General features: G+C 41.9%; 4 protein-coding genes across 5 annotated transcripts; 1 reads left to right on the top strand and 3 right to left on the bottom strand.

The window, feature by feature from the left end:
* Nucleotides 1–1,270: 1,270 nt before the first annotated feature.
* Nucleotides 1,271–2,699, bottom strand: LOC130704235 (uncharacterized). Its single transcript, XM_057525702.2, has 3 exons — nucleotides 2,596–2,699; nucleotides 2,452–2,514; nucleotides 1,271–2,386 (listed from the first exon to the last, which is right to left on the bottom strand). The coding sequence occupies exons 1-3, from the start codon at nucleotides 2,602–2,604 to the stop codon at nucleotides 1,421–1,423; spliced, it is 1,038 nt and encodes a 345-aa protein (XP_057381685.1). The 5' UTR covers nucleotides 2,605–2,699; the 3' UTR covers nucleotides 1,271–1,420.
* A 651-nt stretch (nucleotides 2,700–3,350) lies between these two features.
* Nucleotides 3,351–5,683, bottom strand: LOC130704256 (uncharacterized). Its single transcript, XM_057525736.1, has 4 exons — nucleotides 5,597–5,683; nucleotides 5,348–5,530; nucleotides 4,293–5,257; nucleotides 3,351–4,222 (listed from the first exon to the last, which is right to left on the bottom strand). Exons 1-4 carry the CDS (start codon nucleotides 5,600–5,602, stop codon nucleotides 3,535–3,537), a joined length of 1,842 nt encoding a protein of 613 aa, XP_057381719.1. The 5' UTR covers nucleotides 5,603–5,683; the 3' UTR covers nucleotides 3,351–3,534.
* A 2,268-nt stretch (nucleotides 5,684–7,951) lies between these two features.
* On the top strand, nucleotides 7,952–8,921 carry LOC130704317 (adhesive plaque matrix protein-like). 2 transcript variants are annotated; one of them, XM_057525792.1, is made up of 3 exons: nucleotides 7,952–8,005; nucleotides 8,183–8,314; nucleotides 8,410–8,921. In XM_057525792.1, exons 1-3 carry the CDS (start codon nucleotides 8,000–8,002, stop codon nucleotides 8,806–8,808), a joined length of 537 nt encoding a protein of 178 aa, XP_057381775.1. In that variant the 5' UTR covers nucleotides 7,952–7,999; the 3' UTR covers nucleotides 8,809–8,921. The 2 variants fall into 2 exon arrangements, with proteins under 2 accessions (XP_057381775.1, XP_057381776.1); XM_057525793.1 differs by having other exon boundaries at nucleotides 8,479–8,921.
* A 4,643-nt stretch (nucleotides 8,922–13,564) lies between these two features.
* LOC130703589 (potassium channel subfamily K member 18-like) lies at nucleotides 13,565–21,437 on the bottom strand. Its single transcript, XM_057525016.2, has 3 exons — nucleotides 21,135–21,437; nucleotides 15,637–16,268; nucleotides 13,565–14,671 (listed from the first exon to the last, which is right to left on the bottom strand). Exons 2-3 carry the CDS (start codon nucleotides 16,232–16,234, stop codon nucleotides 13,767–13,769), a joined length of 1,503 nt encoding a protein of 500 aa, XP_057380999.1. The 5' UTR covers nucleotides 16,235–16,268; nucleotides 21,135–21,437; the 3' UTR covers nucleotides 13,565–13,766.
* Between the last annotated feature and the right edge of the window lie 23 nt (nucleotides 21,438–21,460).

Below are 21,460 nucleotides of genomic sequence, written 5' to 3' on the forward strand. Positions count from 1 at the left end.
CGATGGATTACAGATGTGAGTGAGTCAGAAGATGTCGGAGAACTGATGATGTTCATCCGTCCACTTGCTGTAGCTTATATAGTGCGGACGGGAATGGTAGGGTTTGGCACTTTGGGTATAATTATCATTAACCCGATTCAAATGACACTTTGTGAGCTCTAACGCTAAGAACGAGAAATCACATGAAATTACACGAACCATTGCGTGCCTTGCATCAGAGGTAATTGACCCTATAGTTTTCACTATCTAATCTATTTTTAGTTCTTTTTAGTTATATCCTTTGTTGGTGAATTGCATACATAATTTTAATACTTGGCTAAAGATAAAGTCCTAAATTTAGCCCCGCATTTCTATATATGCTCTGCGTGTAAAAATTCAAGTGGCACTTGGGTGTGTTGACACCCGTCGACATTCGATCCCTGTGCCAAGATGATGGATTTTTGTTTGATTTCTAAATGGCTTGATATATCTATATATATACAGTATATATTTCTTAAAAGGAAAGCAGGGGGGGGGGGAGTCTTTAACTTACAGGTCCATTCCTCTCTTAGCGTCCATTAAGAGATTGCTTTGTGTGTGTGTCTACGGTTACTACCTGTATCGGATGACAAGCTGCAACGCGATCCAAATGGATTGTACCCCCCCCCCCCCAAAAAAAAAAAAAAAAAAAGAATATGATTATAAATCGTGATTGATATCGTCCAGAATGATTTCCAGAAGCTGAGACATTTGCCCCAAACTTGGACATGTTCTCTGCTTCAACTGTTGTCATGGCGACATGTTCTTGTTTTTTTTTTCGACTACCGTCCCGCTTTCTCCCGCCCGTTCAATCGGCGATAACTTGTTACACTTGGATACAAAACTTATTACGCTGATTGGCGTATCCGTACGCCAAACAAGATCCGCCGAATTCAATCAAAAACAAGTACATGAATTTTCGGCCAAAGAACTTTGTTGTTCACAGAAACGCTGATCGAGTTGAACGTCAATCATCAAAGGACATTTCTGTATACTAGTTAATCACGTTCACCCTTATTATGTTTAAAAAAAAAAAAATGAAAAAAACCTGCGTTTTGTTTTCTCATTTTCTTCTCCTGTTTGACGGGCAGTGTAATGCGCGTGCGTGAACGAGCTTCTCTCGTAGTGAAATCACGGTGAAATCACGTTGATTTCTCTCCGTTTTAAGAACACCCCCCCCCCCCCCAAAACACTTTTTCCTCGTCACCATTTACGATTGAAAATCGAGAAACGCATTCCAGTTTGTTCGCATGTTGTAAATGAAACTTGTATTTTATATTGAGCCAACAATCACGATAGGGGGGGGGGGGGGAATGAACACTCGTGGATATGATAATGAAATTTCTCTTAAAAAATGAAAATTGAAAATAAAAGGATCTCACCTTTATACGTTTTTTTTGTTTTAAACAGCATAAGACCTAAAGGCTAACGGCAATGGAAGGGGAAACGGAAGATCATCGAATTCGATCACGTCCGAATCGGACGGAGAATCCGTTCGAGCTTCAGGTGCTTCAAATGCCTCGGGCAGGAGGTCCGCATCGTCTGACGTTGCGTAACCCAATCCTTCGTTTGCCTCAGCTTTAGGCGATTCGGCCGCTACTTGGACGACGTCAGCAGCGGGATTAACTTCTTCGTTGTCTTGGACGACGTTGACTTCCGCCTCTACTTCCGCCGGACTGGGCAGAACGTCAAGGATGGACGTCTCGTTCCACAGATCGATGGGCAGCGATCGTTTAGCGAAGGCCGGCCTGTATTCAAGCGGAATGCGGTCCCTGTAGGCGGCGTGCGGGGTCACTTTGTAAGCGACGTTGTTCCTGAAAAGAAGAGGAACAGGGGCCGGAGAAGCTTCCTGCGATGCAACGTAATCTTGCAGGGCTGGAGCTCCGAACGGGGGGACGGCCGGCGATGTGTAGAACGGCCTGACCTGTTCTCCAACAACTGGAGAAGTGCTAGAAGGGGCCCTAAAAATCAGTGGCTTAGGCAAAGGTGACTGTTGGTAATGAGAAGGTGTCCTGAAAATCAAAGGTTGAGGAGCAGGCGGGTTGTAACTGGTCGGGGCAGGCGGGTAGTAACTTGACGGGGCAGGTGGGTAGTAACTTGACGGGGCAAGCGGGTAATAGGATTGCGGGGCAGCGGGGCGGTAAGTCAACCGGGTAGGATTATAATCGGAGTCTTCGTAAGTCACGTCGGCGTTGTATCCGTTATGATCAGCCCGGTAGGTAACGATTTGCGTACGGCCGTCAGGTAGAGCGACGCGATACGATCCCGACGTGACACGACCGTCGCTCCGTTGCCGATGGCCGTGCTGATTGTCACCGTCGTTGACGTCATACTCGAACTCGTAAGGCGTGGACTCTCTCAGCGAGTGCTAACCCAAATGTATAAACGTTTGAAAAAATGCTGAAAATCATTCAATAAGGGGTTTGTACTTACGTAGTTAGGACGATAACGACCGTAAGCCAAAGTGGAAGCTATCAGAGCCGCAAAGATCACCAGCTGTTTTAAGGAATTTTTGAAAAAAAACATTAATGAAGTTTGTTAAAATGGAATTGCGATGTTATGGAAATGAGAAATTACTTGATTCATTTTTTTTTCCGTTGAAATTTAAATAAATAAATAGTGAATTAAATGTAATTTGTTTTTGGGGAAGTCACTTTGATCTGTGAGAGTCGGAAGGTACTGATGAATATCAAGTGGTATGACCGTCGGCTTATATACTTCCTTACTACCTTATAGGCAATCTACGCAAAAAGCAAGAAATCGGAAGAAACGGGGTAAACCGGAACTTGGATTCAACTCTCGCGATTCTTTTCAAAATGTTTTTACCGTTCCCAATAATAATGAGTTGGGCACTTAGGTACATTAATGAAAAGTGAGAGTTAACAAACGTTATAGGGCCATGTTTTGTTTTCATTACAAGTCGGCCTGGACTTTTTCTTTTTTTTTTATGCTAATGAGAAAAGTAGAAACAAAAGTGTTGGTCTGGTAATATAAACAAGACAGGAAATTCATTTCATAATTAATGTTTCTCTTTTCAATTTTTTGGCCCGACAACCGGATGCAAAAAGCAAATCAGAACTCGCACGCTCGTTTCCCCGATTGTCAACTAAGAAGTCACGTCTCAGTTTTGAATTTAAAAAACATTTAGTACCACAACACTTTCCATTACCCCCCGTTTTATTTTTTTTCTTCTTTCTGAAACATTTGTCATTCAATCCCAATGAAATCAAACGAAAAGTCTTGTTTTGATTTCATCATATCGTTTCAATTCTTTCAATCCCCACCAAATTTCCCCGCCCAGATCAAATCATTAAAAAAAAAATAAATATATATCGAGTATTAGAAAACATTTATTTTGAGCAAAAAGTATACAAAGCAAAAAAAAAAAATAGGGCAATATAGGAAGATGTGTCAAAACATCGATCAAACGCTTTTCAAATTAAACGCGTTTAGCTGGCCAGTTTCGTTTGTTAAAAAACACAACAAAAAATTTAGTTAAAACAAATGGTTTGTCTTTTAAGCTTTTCGATTTCTGTAGATCAACGGTGGCGGCAATTTGTAAGCGGGAGTAGTTGAAACTTCGTAACTAGGGCGACCGGCTGATGGACGAGCAGGAGCAGAACGGAAGGCGGTCCAAGCGTTCCACGCCGGTCCGGATGGTGAAGTTTTCTGTTCGTAAACACGAACGTCCGGCACTTTGTAGACGGGCGGATTGAGGGGCCTGTAAGTGGTCGGAGCGACGTACAAAGGGACTTCCGGCGTGAGCCGGAATCCAGCCCACGGAGATCGAGTTGCATCGGTAGTAGGGGCTTCGTAAACAGCTGGAACGGGAGTCACGGTAGTAGTGACGTCATTGATTTCTGGTTTGGGCGTCGTGTACGTTTCCTCGGCTGGAACGTAAACGGAAGGCCGTTCCGTCCATGCGGATGGCTCGTAAGTAGAGGAAAGCTCCGGGTTAGGATAAACAGCAGGTACGTCGGGAGGAGTTGGTCCCGCTTCGTTCGAATATGTTTGCGTTGATGTTTCGTAAGACGGGCGGACGCTGTTGACGGTCGTTGAAGGGACGTACGAAGGTACCACAGGTGGTTGGTATGGAGCCTCTGTAGCTCTGAAAGCTGTCCAGGGAGCAGCGTAATTCTGATAGGACGGTGTAGTTGATAGTTCAGCTAGAACGGTCGTCACTTCGTAAACTGGCGCAGGAGGCCTATTAAATTTCAAATCAATTTAATTCAATTCAAATGAGATGTGCAAAGACATTGAGAGAGACCCTTTACCTGTAGGCCGGGGTAGTAACGGCAACTGGATACTCAGTTGTGGCTGGGGCGTTGTAAGGAGCTTCGTGTGATGAGGCAGTGGACGTTTCTGGAACTGCATACCGCAAGGCTGTCCAGGTTGGACGGGGTGCCGGAGTAGATGATTCGTAAACGGGAGGGGCTTGGATAGAAGGGCTAGTTGTGTAAGCTTCTCTTGGCTTATACGCCGGGGTAGTTGGTGGTGGCCGGTACGTGGCGGATGGAGTTTCTGGAACTTTGTAAACTGGCGTGGCAGCCGTTTTGTATTCCGGTGCAGCTGCTGGCCTGTAAACTGGAACAGAGGGCTTAGCCGGAATCTTGTAAGCAGTTGGGGCCTTCTTCTCCCGATCGGCTGGAACTCGATAAACTTGAACGGTAGGAGCCGCTGGAGCCGGAGGTCTGTACTCCGGTACGGTTACAACAACCGGACGTGAATACGCTGGAACATTGGCATCTCGATAGACCGGAGCGGATGCAACCGACGCTGTTTTATGCTCTCTGTTGTGGTATTCTGGAACAGCCGCTGGCCTCTTGTACTGCGGATCGATCGCAGCTTGTTGACCGGCCGCGATGGAAGGCATGGCCGCCTTCGTTTTATAGCCGAGGGCCGCGATCAGATCAGCTTTGTAGGACGGTTTCTTAGTGGCCGGCTGGTAGGCCGTAAAGGCCGTCCAGGCCGCTTTGTTGCCCTGCCCAGCGTTGGTTTTGTACACAGGGGCAACAGGCGGCCTGTAAGACGGCGAGGCCGGCTTGAAAAGGGACACCTCGTACTTCACATCGGCCACGTAGCCGTTCTTGTCCGCCCTGAATTGAACGATCTGTGTGCGGCCGTCGGGCAGCAGCACTCGATACGAACCGGAAGTGACGTAACCGTCGCTCTGCTGCTGATGCCCGTAATTGTTGTAGCCATCATTAACGTCGTACGCAAAGCTATAAGGTTGAGGGCTCTATTTTTTTTTTTTTTTTAAGATAGAAATGATTAATATTTTTAATTAAATTGAATATTGAAAATCAAAGAACGAGTTTGAATGACTAACGTAAGGGCGTTCGTAATGATCGGGCCAGGTCTTTCCTGGCGGGTAGATGGCCGGTTGGGCTCGTGTCACTCGTTGAAGCACGGGATAATTAGGATAAGCATTCCAAAATAGTGCATCTCTTTTCTGTGATCCTAATTGAATTTGAGCCTTGGCCAAACCCAAAAGGACAAGCAGAATCGCAATCTACATATAAAAATTTGAAATGAATTTGCATTTTGATCAATTGATCCAATCGTGTACCGGGCCTACCTTCATTTCCCACCTCCGCAAAAATCCTATTGAAAAATGGAGGGATGTTTGTGAAACACAACAAAATTTCGAGTTGACTAGAAGACGATAGTTTGGAAACTGTTCTTCTTGACCAGCAGCACATCTTATATACTTTCACGCGGTACTGCAGATGCGATAGAAAAACGAGGGGGATGTCGCTCCCGATCCGGTTTCCGGGAGCCTCAAGGGTTACACTCAGCACACACACGCAGAGAGAAATTAAAAAGTGAGAGTTTTGTTTTGTTTTTCTCCTTGCTAGTATTTGTTTTTTTATTATTTCATCCGCCATGTACGTCCAAAGAAACATGCCCAAATTTAAATAACGCCACTCCATTTTCGTGAGCGGGTGGCGGCATCCCGCTTTTGCACGCGTTTTTTTTTTCTCTCTCTCCAACATTTTGAAAAGGAGTCGATCTGCCTGCAAACGTCTGTTTTGCTCTCCTTTCTCCTTTTCGTCTTCATGCATCACGTATAGAAACAACGTGTCTATACGTGGCTGCTGACATAGATGGGCCCACTTTCACCAAAAGACTCACCAGCATAAAAAACTGGATCGGTTCTCTATTTCTATTTTTTGTTTTATAAACTAACATTCGGTCAGTTTCATCATATACTTTCCCCTAAAGGTTCACGACCCTTTTACAAATCGGGATTTTTTTCACGTTATTTTTTTTTTTTTTACGTTTTGGCCAATGATGCTGGACCTTATTTGCGATAAGATGTGCGGGGCCAATGACATGCGCATTCCATTGACCTTAATAGCAATTTGAATCTGTCAAAACGATGTCATCTTGTACAGGTTTCGCTGCCCATCAAATGTAATTGTAGAGGTAAATGAACATCATTTTCAGATGGATCTCGATGATATCAAAGTCTTTTAATCACGAAATGTATTTGTTTGAAACTTTCACCTGTTCCCCTATGTCATCATCATTCAATACCCCCCCCCCCCCAAAAGAAAAAGAAGGCAATTTGAGGTGCACAGAATATACTTTTCCTTTTCTTTATTCATTACCACCTACCGAATAAAAAAAACAGAATTTCATTCTATATGCGTCAGTATAGCTGATGGCGTGTTTATTGGACTATTTGTTTTGTACCACATTTGATGGTAAAGATATACGTAAAAAAAAAAATGCGGTCGTGAGTTCAGCTCTCTCCAACCTGTCTATGTAAAGAAATGCTTTAACTAAAAAAAAAAAAAAGCCCGTTTAACTCTTTGAATAATCGTCCAGTTGAGCGCCTATTCGTTTTGCCGAGTGAGTACATCAGCGGCCTGCAACAATTTTCGTTGACCATCGTCATCAGGTTTCTCCTCAATTAAAAAATCATTAAAATGTAGAGCGAGGGACGAGCAACTTGGATTGTGAAAGAACTTGATGTTTTCTTGCGAGCTTTCAAACAGCGGAAAAAAGGGGGGGGGGGCAATTTCCATCGAAAGATTAGACGCATTATTTTTTTTTTAACAAATGCAACTCGGAAGTGCACATCTATGGGGATCTTTCTTCGTCCATCTGCGAACGAAAGCTTCTTCATTATTGGAGAGAAAACACTGGCATGAGATGCATTAATATAACATCAATAGCTCCCCGCAATTACATGCTCTCTATATTTAATTAATGCCGCTAATGTTGTCAAAAAAAACAAGGAAATAAACTCTTACAAATCTTCCTTTTTTTGGGGGGGGATCTAATGATGTGCAATAAGTAAAACAGGTATAAAAGAAAGCGATTGTTTTGTTTGTTTTTCCTTTTTTTGTGTACATACATCTCCGAAAATGGTTACAGGTTCGGCAATTTCCCAACTTTTGGAATGAGACTAATGAGTTGCCAACTTGCTGATGAAGTGCACAGTTCGGTATAACGGCCAATTGTTGTATACCAAGAAAAGCCGCTAACGAAAACAATAGATGTTGCGTCTATAATACATACTGTCGCTCGGCAAATGCGTACACACTAGACGAGAGCAATCAGTGCGTCATTTCGAATGTTCTACATATGCAACACAGAAAGGAGCCTATCATTTGCACGTGATTCGCGGACTGCGGATCGATTGGTACCGAATGACACATTGCCTCAATCATATATCTCATTTTAAAATCGGCATAATATTTGCTACGTTTGATTTCCTCCTTTCTATAATATTTTCACGGGATTTATATATTCGTCCTTAAGAAAAAAGATACGGCTGATAACGAACGTACGTGCGATTGATTTCTTTTAATGGGACGAACGTGCCCTCCGATCCGCAATGTTTGCCTGTTTCGCATCCCAAATGCTGATGTGGCAGTTATATATAAAAGAGCGCATTCACGATGGATTGGGGCATCAGCGTCTACTTCCAAATCCACTACGACACACACACACACACACACGAAAAAAAATGAAGGTAATTCTTATTTTATTTTTTTGTGTGTGTTACATATTTTTGATATAGAAAGTCGAACACAATGCACCGCCATTGAACCCAACGACTGATTGATTATGACACTTTACGTGTCACTGCAATAATTCTTCTTTCTCCTATTTTTTTTTTCCAAACGATACAAAAAAAAATTCAAAACAGGTTTTAATGGTTTCCTGTTTGATGGCCGTCATCGTTCAAATTCAAGCAACTGGATATGAAGCCAAGTCTTATCCGTCATATCCTTCTGCGGCTTATTATCCTGCGCATTCAGCAGATAAATCACGGCAAGAAGTAAGTGCGGGGCTTTTCGATATTCAAAAGTGTCACTTTCTAAATGTCCTGTTTTTTTTTGGGGGGGGGGCTGATTGATGTTTGACTAACGACAGCAAAGCGGGGAGCCTTACTCATTTGGTTATCATATCAAAGATGACCCATCTTACAATGTGTTTGGCCAGGATGAGAAGAGCGATGGCAAGAGAGTATCGGGTTCCTATTATGTCCAGTTGCCGGACGGTCGTCATCAGACGGTCAATTACAAGGACGACGGTTACGGTTATGTAGCTGACGTCACATACGGAGACGTCAAGTACCCCAGCGCTCCGTCCTACACCAAGTACAAGCGCCAAGTCAAATATAATGACGATGTCCCTTCCTATCCCAGTACCCTTTTCTATCCAACGACACCTTACTATCGCCCTTCTCCATCCTACCCCGCACGGTACAACGACGTTCCTTCCTACCCCGCACAGTACAAAGACGTTCCTTCCTACCCCAAAAATTATTAGAAAAATGCAAATGAGCACTAAACAATCGAGAGTGAAATGGTAGTACGTTTTTAGATCTTGGCAATCTGTTTGTTATGTTCAACGATGATACAATAAACATATAGAAAGAGAAACATGTTGAAGAGGATCGATTGTCCTACACCAGCCAAACGCTTACGTCCTGCTAGATTCATGTCAAAGCGGACGAGGCAAAAAAAAAAAACGTTTGGTTGATTCCCTCGTATAATACAATTGCTTGCCCTAAAAATTGGAGATTGTATATATACAGTATATAGACGAAGAATATAGCAAAACACAATCCGCGTGACAAAACCCCGTGTGGCCGGATGGACGGCATGGCCGACTCGATATGACACCAAGTGACGCTCTCCCCCACCCCCCGTCTTCTCTTTCTGAATTTCCTTTTAACATATCGAAAGAGGAATAAAACGTCTGACATGACTCCAGTATCAAAAAGTCACATCGTTTTGACTTAGTTATTTATCAAAAAGCTCTTTGACTCCCAAAATGATAATCGTGTAAAAAAAAAACAGACGATCGTTTGACGTGATCGGTGGATGTACGTAACGATTGTCGCTTTGATATATGCAAACGATTGCCCTTTAGTCTAGAAAACAGCACGCCATTTATTCATGACGAGTATACATAATACGTAGACTACATTTTTTTTGTTTTGTTTTGTTTTCAAAGTTAAACAATTGAAAATAAAACCTATGCGTCATGTTCTCTTTTGAATAGGGATGTGTGTACTTTCCAAAAATGAAACTGTGCACTCTCTCCCACCTCTGTTGAACAACTGTTTCAATTTATTTCCTTGATAAATCTATGGCAGTTTTTTAAATGCGGGGCCGAGGGGGGAATCGACAACCACGCCCTTTTCATACGAAAGATCTCGTTACGCACATATATGCAACGCGAATGAAGCGCACGAACCGTTTGATGCCAATTTGCCGCGCTCTAAAGGCGTGGCCTCACGCGGGAAATTGACGTTTTTTTTCTAAAACGATTCGACGAATGTCTTGAATGCCCATGATTTTTCGAATAGATCGAATGGTTGACCTACATCGATTTTTTCTATTATAAAATAGCGACGTGATGCCGCGCTCTCACCTGTCAATTGAACTTTTCCCTCATCCATTGTTGTTTTATCATTCAGAAAATGTACCTTCCCCCCCCCCTCATTGTTTTTCTTTCTCCTTCAAAAGTTTAAAATCATTTTATCATTTTTTTTTTTTTTTTAACACCACGCCTTTTATTTACGAGGGCCAGTCAACTGGACGGACATTATCAACGTCCACTTGCGCTTCTCTACTAAACCAAGTTTTTACATCGTCAAAAGTTTGTTCTACGAGGGCGTGTGCCACTTGAACCTCTCCCTCGCTTCGCCCCACACGAAAAATAATCAAAATGTTTTTTTGTTTTTTTTATTTTTCTTATCTATTTTTTTTTTCGCTCTTCTGCTATATGCGGATAGTAGCCATTCAGTCTTTCACGCTTGTCTGGCTCTATAATGCCAAAGATTTATATTCTCGCCATCATTACCACGTATATATGTACATGAACCTCGACGTTTTCGCCTTATAGAGATGGGCGATCGATATAAACCATCATTCTGTAGTGCATAGACGTGTGTGTGAGTGTGTGTGTATTGCGGTAATAAGGCTAGAGGTGGATCGCCTCTCGCATCAAGAAGTGGATGGCCCCTACGGGTGGATCGGTCCTTATATCTCTATTACAACGGAACGTACAGCGAATCAAAAAGAGATTGAACGCACCTGACGCATTTCCCATCAAATCGCCTAGGGTATTTTTGATCGACCTGGTTTGCCCATGTCAATATCACAATCATCGGATTTGATGTGTTGTTAATTTTTTTTTTTTTTTTTTGGGGGGGGGGGGGGGGGGGGGGAGGGGACGAGGGCGTGGCAGGTTTTTTAAGCCGAGTTACACGTCATTTACATTCGTCAAATTTAAATATTCGGGTATTTGGAGAGAGGATCAGCGTGTAAAACATTTATACCTGTGTTTGTTCGGCTGTAGGATTATTCACGTGATCCGTTAAAATTTATTTAAATGCACAACAAATACTTTCACGATGCCTTTTGATCTTTCTTGAGTTTTTCTTTCTTTCGTTTGAAAGCTTAAAAGGTCAACTGGAATAGAAATGAAAAGGATGTATAGCCTGTTAGCTGTCTAACATGAACAGTAATACATTCATTTGAAATATTCAAACAATCCCACGCCTTCTTCCGTATCAGCCAGCTGTTATTTCCATACGAAGGGGGGGGGGGGATAGAAGGAGACCTTAACTTAAAATGAATATTTCACAATAGAAGTGGGGGGAGGGATTTTTTAGAACAGTAAAAATCTAATCCATTTGCTTTTGCGCATCGGATTATCATATCGTTTGACATAATATATATCTTTTTTATAAACAGACAAAAAAAAATACATAAATAAATAATAATAAAATATGGACGAATAAAACTAAACAGGCAATGTTGTTTTGGAGGGAAATTGTCATTGTCGTCTGCTCTTGATTTGGGCAGTAGTTTCAAACCTCGTGGTCGTGTGGTAACATCTGGATGGTTCCAAAAATCGGCGCCACCCCTTCTTTTTTTTTTTTTTTTTTTAACAACCGCAACGTGTCCGGAATGGTTTCTTCGAGCTCAACAAAAAGAAAAGTAAGTCATTTTGATGATATTTTCCTTCTTCTCCCCCTTTTTTTTTAAACCGTTTAAAAAAGATGTCGGCATCAAAAATTGTGGTTTCAAAATCAAACAACGAAAATGGTCTTTGCCATTTTTTGCTGACTCATTTTCATTGGTGAAAGCTCAAACAAGATTGTCGTGTTTAAGCATTAAATCTTTTAAAAGAACCTTGTGTTTGTTAAACCTCTAACGTGTCGAGGGATAAGAATCCATCGATTTGTATCTTCGAAACAAAATTGCTGATGAAAGGGATGAGAGATATTCGTTAGGCGCCATTTTTTTTTTTGCCGCCCACTTGCGTTTTTCTTCGATCGCCCTAGCAACGACGTGGCCTTTTGTACGCCAGTAGTTTGTTTTCTCGTATCCAGTTGTCTTCCATTTTAGTTTCCTCATCATTTTCATCGGTGCCCTTTTTATTTTTTTCATTTTCTTCCTATTTGATTTGATTGCAATTCTTATGCAGCTCCCCTGACGATTGATTCAATTTGCTCCGCCCTGTCGGGTCTTCTTCCTTCCGCACTGGATGCTTGATTATTCTTATTATTCCCCCTTCTTAGGTTTTTGTTCCCCCTCCCAAAAACCAGGGCTTTTTCTACATATATCAATATTTTCTCTGCTCCGTTGACGAGAGTACACAAACAATACGATTAATGCTATTCTTTCTTTTTTTCGTGACTCCAACGTAATGGAGTGCAATACTAAACGGTTTGACTTATTGATCGGCCATTTTTGCCATATCGTGTCGGAAGACTTGTAGACCTCATTACATTTATGTTTTTTTTTAGAAGGGGGGGGGGGGTTTAATTCGAAGCTTGAAAGAAAGACGATGCCGATGGCATATCGTATTGTCTACCGTTTGTTGAATGTTTTTTTTTTTTCATTTCTAACTTGAGTTGGAAAGATCCAATTGATTGTTGAAAGCGGCCATTTTGTTTTTTCTGCACAGCGGTCGGGATGTGGGCTAAACTCGGGTTGATTCACCATCAATTCTCTTTAACCCGATAGCTCGAAAAACATATTCGTTTGCGTACTATTGTTTGTTTGTACGTCTTAACTTAACACGTGGCACATTTTTTGAACTGTTCTTCTTTTTTATTTGCTTTAAATTCCCAACATCACCAGGAAGTGATTCAAAAAATGCCCACGTGAAAACGTTTCAAATCGAATTCGATTTTGGGGGGAAATTCGAGTTTTGAGATTGTGATTACAAAACGTCACACAAGCTGATGGATCGAGCTGGGGGGAATGTTCTTATTATTTCAGTTGGAAATGTTTTTTCTTTTACTTTTCGATGCTACTTGCCATATGGAGTGAAATCTAATATCACCTTGAGTGGGAGTGGGGGGTTTGGGGGGGTTGGGAATGAGACGGCATGCTGGATAGAAATGTAGACCTAATAAAAACGAAATCACGAATAAATAAAGAATGCGCCTTCATTAAATTGGATGCCTTGACAATGCAACTTGACGCCCTTCTGTTTCGCAGTCTGAAACCAGTAATTAAACGATGGATTCAAAAACTCGTGAAATCTAAGATTAATTGTAAGGCGGAGAGCATCCCGTTCAGTTTTCACCTCAACTCGTGCTGCACTTGTTCCATTCTCAAATTAAAATCTCAATTCATTTTCTCGATCATTGCGATACATTTTTGTTTTACCTATTTTTTCTTTTACGTTACCTGTTTTGCATACGTGTGTGTAAAATGGCTTTCTCTCGTTAAAAGCCAATTTGCAAGGCACGACACGTCCTTTTGAAATTAGAAACTTGTTTCTACTAACTTGCATCTCTTGCATTGGCATCTGCTCTCTTACTTGTTAACATTTTCTATTTTTTCTTTCTATTATCGATTCAAATATTCGCCGACTGTGATGTTTTAGCCATCAGATCATTAGCTCTCACCGTCCGATTCGATTTACGAAATGCCATTAACGAACCATTCGCAATTTATCTTTTATACCGGACGCTTTGTTAAATCCTGACGTGCATTCACCCCTTGCGGATTTTGCTGTCGCGTTAATGAATTTACGATGGATTACGTCTTCATTTATTAAAGGTCACCTTCATCTTTTGCAATATGATACAAAAACATCGATAGAAATTGTGTTTCATCTTCCAACACGCAGTCCTTAAATGAGTATAGAAATTCTTTTCTTGGAAGATGGTCAAACGTTATTTACAAAAAACTGTTCAGCTTTACTTTTTTAAGGGAAAAGAGAGGGGGCATGGAAAGGGAAAGGTCATCGATCATCTATGAAAATTGTCGATTGGGGGAGGGCATGTGATGATAGCAAGTGGCGGAAGTCGGGGCCGATCTCGCCTCTCTCGAACTAGCGCCGTCTGCCGTGCTGCCACCTGGCGATTTGGCCAGACTGATGTTATCCATGAGGACGCTGAACGAAGACGACAAGAGGGTCGTGCCCACTAGGATGAGACAGGCGATGATAACGAGCGAAATTTGCGACCCGACGGCCTGACTCTTGTCGTCGCGATGGTTACCACCTCCCGCTCCTGCTCCTCCTTCGATGGGTGCGGTCGTTTCCGCGCTCATGCCGGGCAGTAAATTGCCGGCGAATCCGAGCGTCATGAGCAGATTGATGGTCAAGTGGAGACTATCGACGAATCCCAGCTGCGGCTCGAACAGGACCAGCAGGAGGCTGGCCAGACCGATGAAAACGGCCAAAAGTCCGGCGCAGACCAGCAGAGGCACTTGAGTCGTGTCCGATGAGTTCGAGCAGCCGATGGCGGCGCTTAAATGCCTGCCGGCTATGATTGCGTCGCTTTTGAAAGGCTGCTGGATCGTTGCCGAAGGCGGGGCCGTCTCCTGCTGGGAAACATGGCCGTTGCTGCCGGCTCCTCGGAACGACATGGGCTGCAGGGCCAGCGTGACGTCGCTGTACTGCCGATAGGCTCCGAGCCTCCGCCGGCCTGGTCGGCCGTTGCCATTGTCTTCGTCCTCTTCTTCGTCGCCCGTCGGTGCGGCAACGTTGTCGTCGCAACAGCAACAACAACAACTGCACGTCATCCGGTTGATGACCCTGGCCAGCCGCTCACCCACCACCGACAGGTAGAGTAAAAAGAGCGGAATGCCCAGCAAAGAATAAGCTGTCGTCAAACTGCGGGCCAGCACCGTCGTCGGCGTATAAAATCCGTACCCTAGAAAACATTTTTTTTTGTTTTTTTTAAAGAACAATCATTTCCCATAAGTTAAGCTGAGATGTTTTTAAAAAGATCTTGTTAGATCTCGGCCTTAATGACATCGCCAGGTCACCTGGGATGGAGGGCCCCCCCCCCCCTCCATCCCAAATGTTTCTCTTTTATTGGATAGGCTAAAAACAATGGCGACTTATTGGCTTTTGTGGGGCTGACCGATGATAGCATAAAAACAAAAGGAAGAAAAAAAGGGGGCTAAGTCGGGCTAAATAGCAGTAAGTCCGTCTTGGACCACTGCTGCGCAGGGAAGAAGGGCCGAACAAACACAAACGAAGGAACAACGAAAAGCTTTTTCTGATATAAACGCAATTGACGTGCGAATCGATTGGAGGGGGGGATGTGAATTACGATGCCCTCCCCACCCTGTCGAAGCATTTTTCTTTTTTAAAACGAGAAAAATCGTTTGCCGGATTTATTTAAATATGAGATCTATACGTTTTTATTCTTCTCCTTCTCCGGCCAATGGTCTGCGTCCATGTGGCCAGTGCGCAGCGTAAACAAAACCAGTTCCAAAATACAAAAGGGTCAGCAGAACACACACGAGATATAAATCCACTCTAGTAGATCCGGTATTTCTCATCCTCCCCCTTTTTTTTATTTTTATTTATTTATTTTTTTTTTTTTTTGGAACTAAAATCCCCAATGGAGATTTTGATACATCGTCGCCAATGCGGGCTCCGATCCATCTCTCGACCACTAGCAATGGGCCATCGATTTCTTATTTATTTATTTTTTTCTTGCTTACATCGCCGAAGGATTTGAAAACCCCTGGACGCAAGTTGAATATGAAAATTATAGTTGAGCTATTTTTTTAAATTTAAAGAAAGGGGGGGACCCTTTTGAATTTATAATTTATTCATCCGGAAGCTAAATAGGAAAAATAAATAGTGTTTTTTTATTTATTTTACCGATGGTGGTGATGAGCGTCAGAGCGTAGAGCAGAGACATGGGGAAGGTCCACGTCTGGCGGAACGAGTAGCGCTCTTCCAGCATCATCTGCCGCAGCGTCCGCACGATCTGATCCTGGTAGTGGCGCATCTCCACCCGGGCCAAATGGGTCCAGTTGTCTCTGTAGAGGATGTTGAGGTCTTCCGTAATGGACCAGAGACGATCCACCGTGGCCATTGTTTTCTCTAGGAGGCGGCCGTCAGGGTCGGTGTGGTGGTGATGTCCGGGGCGGACGTGGTCGACCGGCTGCGCTTTGGAATGGTCGGACGACGACGAGGCGCCGCTCGTTTCGTGATTGCCGAGCATCATAAACATGACGGCGCCCGTGATCAGGTAGACGAACAATAGGAGCGACACGCCCAGCCCTGACGTCAGCCACGTGCAGCCGGTTGTCCAGCAACGGGTGCAGCAACTGCATCGCTGTTGCGTCGATCGACCCGATCGCAAGTGTTGAGCGTCGGACGACGAGTCGCCCGCCACGACGTTCCATTGATTGTGATTGAGCACCGTCGCACCTGTTTGGCCAGCGCTGTTGTCAATCTCGAAATCGGAACTCATTTCGGCTGCGGCCCAATCATCTGCCCAGCATCTTCTAGGGGGGAGGGAAGAGCAGAAAGAAAAAACAATCGATATTTTTATTTCTTATTATTATTTTTTTTTTTCGTACATTGAAATTGAACGTTAGAAATGCGCGCTGTTAAATGGAGCTGTCAGTCGCAGACGTTGAATCCGCTTCGTACGTAAACACAAACTTGTCACTTGAACATCGGGCAAGATGTGCGGTCCTTATTTTTGTTGGTTGTTGTTGTTGTCTGTTACGGCCAACGTTGCGCGCAATCATTGAAATGGAAAGCTCTAGGCTATCTTTAAAGCGTAAAGTAGCGCACAGATGTAACCCAATTACCTAAAGTGACGCTCGCGCGATTCGTTGTTGTTGAGTAGCCTAGCAGCTATGCGTGTGCAATCTCGACGCTATGATTTGCAGGGGAAGACGCATTGAGCATTTTGCGGATTGGGAGGAAGAAGAAGAATTGATCCGGAGCAACAGTTCGGCTGCATCGGATACATTCAAACGTAACACATAAAAAAGGACGTGATTGAAAGCCGTGCTTTTTTTTTCTTTTTTTTTTCTAAATGATCGTCGATGTTATTGAAGGAGGAGCGGGCATCGTTTCGTTGCGTAGATAGAACAGTTCCACCATGATAGCGCATCATCGATCAATTTTTCCAAAAATAAAATAAAATAAAATTCTTTGTGGATTGTGCGGATGGCTGTCATGTCGACTCCGCAAATCGAGCAGGCCGATTTTCATTTTGAATTTTGTATTGAAATTGTTGTTTGATTAAAAATGGCAGCGTTGCCGCAATGCGCGCGCTGTTCAAAAGAACGGGTTTTCCGAAACATCAACAAATCATTATTCATGTTTTGTTTATGGACGCGTTGCGGACGTACAATGAGGCTCTTGATTTATCCAAGTCATTAATTCTCTCTTCAATGAAAACAGAAAGAAAAGGCATGTTGAAAAATCAAATTACTATTATTCATTTCTCTCCTTTTTTTTTTCCGGGTCGTGTGTGTCGTTCATTAGGCGATTTGTCAGCCATGGCATAAAACATCGGCAAATATAATAATAATAAAAAGGCTCTCTGCCCCTGCGGCTATTTTTATCGGCTTTAGCCGCGATATAGAGGCAGATCGTCCTTGGCCCTTTTTTTTTTCCCTTTTCCCCTTTGATTGATTGTGGAATTATTGCAGTGAGTACATATGCGTCACATAAGACTCTAGTATATAGATTAAGGCATATGATGAATAGCGAAAGGGAAGGAACGTATAGAAATCCCCCCCACCCGTCCTATTTTTTTGTTTCTTATTTTATTACTACGAGTCAGCCGAAAAGGCTATATATCTAAAAAAGAAAAGAAACACTCATATACTAAACTTATATTTTAGTATGTGTTATATATTGGATTGTGTCCGCTTGTGTCGAGCGTCATGTTGCCCTTTGAAATAAAACTTCTGCTCCTTTTTTTTTTTTTTTTATCCGAACGTGTTTAACGATCCGAACCGTTGATGCCTCAATCATTTGCGGCCGTTTTCCTTTTTTTTTTTTTTTTTTTTTATTGTGAATAGCTCTGGACCGGACCTTGAGAATCAGCCGGAAGGAAAGATATATGTAACAGACTGGTCGTTCTTTTCTTCCTCCTTTTTTTCCGGGGGAGGGGTCGGCATCATTTTATCCGTATTTTGTTGTGTGTTAGATGCGGACGTCATCAAATTATTGATATATAGATTTATTCTATCGGAATATATATATAGCAGTAAAAAAAATTAGGGTTTGCATTTGGATCTATTTGCGATGGACAAGAAGAAGAGCCTTTAAAAAAAAAAAAAAAATGGGTGGTGTTTTGACTAACCACCATTTTTGTTGAACATTGACACACTTCGTTTAACGTTAAGAACGTCGTGAAAACGAAATGTTTCGAAAAATCGTTTGCCCTTCTGTTAAAAAGCCCGCAACGGACCCCCCCCCCCCCCCCCCCACTCGCAGACCGTAAAAGAGGATCAGCTTATCTACCCGGAAAAATGCGACGATAGATGGCACGCAAAGTTGCAATTCAATCAGCATATCATCTTTCCCGCAGTATAATAGCGTTCCTTTTTATTAATCGCCATCCTTTCACATCTATCCTTAAAATAATTTCCTACCACATTTCACGTTATTTTTTTTTTCTTTTCGATTGCAGCAGTTGCGCAAAGATTTCCTGGGGGCATAAAGCCGTGCATGTTCAAAAAAAAAAAAAAAAAAATTTAAAAATTTGTAACTGCCAAAAGACCTAAAGAAAAAAAAAGGGACGGAAGCAGCTGTTTGCCAAGCGAAGAGAAAAAAAAATATATAACGTAAACTATAAAGAGAAAAATATATATAGACTGTACCAATGTAGAATCAAAGTGAAATAAATCAATAATCAACAGCAGTGTGTGGGGGGGGGAATAACAAGTGCTCAGGAAGTGGAAGAAAACTTTTTTTTTTTACGAACCATTTCATTTAATAGTTGGGCGCGCAACCATCTTCAAATAACGTCAACAACAGCAGAAAAACATTTTTTTTTATTTATTTATTTCTGCCTCGCATCCGTCACCGGTTGACAAAACCGGGGGAAGTTCTCTCTTCTTTTTTTTTTTTTTTTTTTTTTTTTTTTTTTGCCTTCTCCCAGGCGTGCTGCGTACGTGCAAACGCTGGAAAGCAAAACTATAGAGGAAATGTATCGGAAACTGAACGCAATAACGGAACTAGGCAATATATATATAGATATATTTTGTTCCTTGTAGGACTACTAGTTGTCTAGAACGAATTTTTTTTTTTTCTTTTTTTATATATGAAAGGGCAAAAGAGAGTCGAAAAGGAATCATAAATGGCCACAGCGTGGCGCTAGGATACGCCATTCATTTTCTCCGATGCGTTTTGCTCTCTCTCGTTTCGTTAATGAATCGACGTTAATTTTGAATTTTGCAAAGTCGAGTGGGGATCCGTTTCTTGTTGTATCTAAGACGCTAAATCGTTATTTTTAAATGCATACGATGCTTTTACAATTCGGTAGACAAGGCCCTAAATCCGAGCTGTTCCTCTCGTATAGCGTAGGGCCATTCTCAATCGTCTTTTGTTCTTGTTATTCCGATTGTTGTTGAAGCCTATACAGAACAGTTGCCCATTGTCCAAATGAAGACTCTTCGCAATCCCCGCGCACGCAGCTCGAAAAAAAAACAAAAAACAAAAAACTAAATCGATAAGTACGTTACGTAGGCCTTACGGCCACGTTTTTAAAAATAATGTAAACAAAAAAAGAGGAAGCCCATTTTGATATCGTTAAATTGAGCTATCGAAAAGCATAAAAACAAAAAAGTTCTTCATGTCAATCCATCACGCTGGTGGTTGTTGGCCAAAACTCGCAAACGAAAATCGAATGTCGGAGTTGAAAGAAAAACGTGGGTTTTTGCTAGACGCGCGTACACACACACACACACACACACACACACACAATAGGTTTAATAACAAAACAGAAAAAAGAATGAAGAACAAGTCGGATGTGTTGAATTGTCTTTTGATTTTTGTTCAGTTTCTAAAGAAAAACCTTCATATTTGTTTGTTTTTTTTTTTTTGTTTGGCGCAAAAGATAATAAGCTCCCGTCAGCAGTTTTTCTTGAACTCTTTTGTGCGCTTGTTAAAATTCTTTATATTAAAAGAATTTTCTTTTTTTTTTTCTCGAATCAAAAAAGGGGGTTTCGTGAAATGCGGGACGTTTTTTTTCTTGAACTCTCTCTCTCTCTCTCAAATCTCGTGAAAATCCTTTTAGTCTTAAACATCAACAGCTATGAGATAAAGGGTGTAGGAGGAAGTCCCGCGGGGTCCCTTCTCCCCACTATCGGCAACAACAACAACAACAACACAAATATTGCGACGGTTATTTATACGGGCGGTTTGGCAGTCACGCGTTCGCAAAGCTTATAGCCCATAGACTTCTATGCACTTCCCTCCCTCCCCATCCTGTCACCATCATCAATCCTCTTCGCGTCTAGTGGTTTTTTAACACACCCACAGGAAGAAAATGGCATAGTTTTATGTAGTCAATCGATTACGCATTTTGAAGTCTTCTTTCATTAGTTATCCATCGTCTTGCGCGTTTTGTTTTATTTTTAATGCCCAGCCTTTGTTGATTTCATTAAGATATCATCATTCCCAACTTCCAAGTATTGTTTTTAATATTTCTATTGATCCCCCAACGTCCGACAACATCGCGGAGCTATTCTGCGTTGGCCTGATTGGATTTATTACACACGTCCGTGTGTGTGTGTGTGTGTTTGGCCTATTATAGTTTAGTCTTTCTGTTAGTCTCATCATTAGAAATAAGGCCGGAGCTGTTCAACTTTAATGTTTCTCTGCATCTCTTCATTTCCATTTGATTTGAACTTTGGAAAGAAAGAACAAAATCAAAGACGATTTGAATTATTGATTGGGTACGTTGACATAAAATCCTGTAGATGTGTATCAATTGAAAGGGAAAAAAAAAAGGAACGGATGCAAGAGGATTTTCCTTTTACTCGCTATTTTATTTTATTTTTTTCTACATGTCCAAAAGCTTCTTTTCTCACGAAAAGTGCAAGACATGTAAGCTGCGTGAATTCAATGCATTGACAGAGTGTGTACATCGATTGCGGCCGTACATGGCTAGAGAGCTTAAGTATGACCGAAACATAGAAAAATAAGGAAGCGTTTCTCTTTCGATATGTATAGAAATACAATCTGCACGCAGTAAAAATAAAAAAAAAAAAGGACATTTTCCATGAGCTATTCAATGTCTAGTCGGATAACATTCACTGGAAGGGCTTTCTTTTTTTTTTTTTTTGGTTTAATTTAATTTTTTTTTTAAAAATGTATTTTCATTTGATTGAAATGTTTACCTCTACGAAAGGATGACGTGATGATTTCTTCTTTTTCGCATTCACGACACTTGAGGTTAAAAGTATTACATCCAATGAAGGAAATCGGTTAGGAATTAGCTCATCAGTAAAACAAATGAATCCCAATCAGCACAATATTCTTTTTTTTTGTTGCTATTTTTCACTGTTTTCTTTTCACAATAAAATGAATGAATTTTTTTTTTTTTTCACTAGGGTTTTGAAACGGAAGTTATATGAAACAACACGGATATTTAAAAAAAAAAAAAAAGGAAGGAAGAAGAACGGATGTCGAGTTTGGTTGGCGATCCGGTCGCAACTGGAGCCCC

Source organism: Daphnia carinata, chromosome 8, assembly GCF_022539665.2.
Source record: "Daphnia carinata strain CSIRO-1 chromosome 8, CSIRO_AGI_Dcar_HiC_V3, whole genome shotgun sequence".
Lineage (NCBI taxonomy): Eukaryota > Metazoa > Arthropoda > Branchiopoda > Diplostraca > Daphniidae > Daphnia > Daphnia carinata.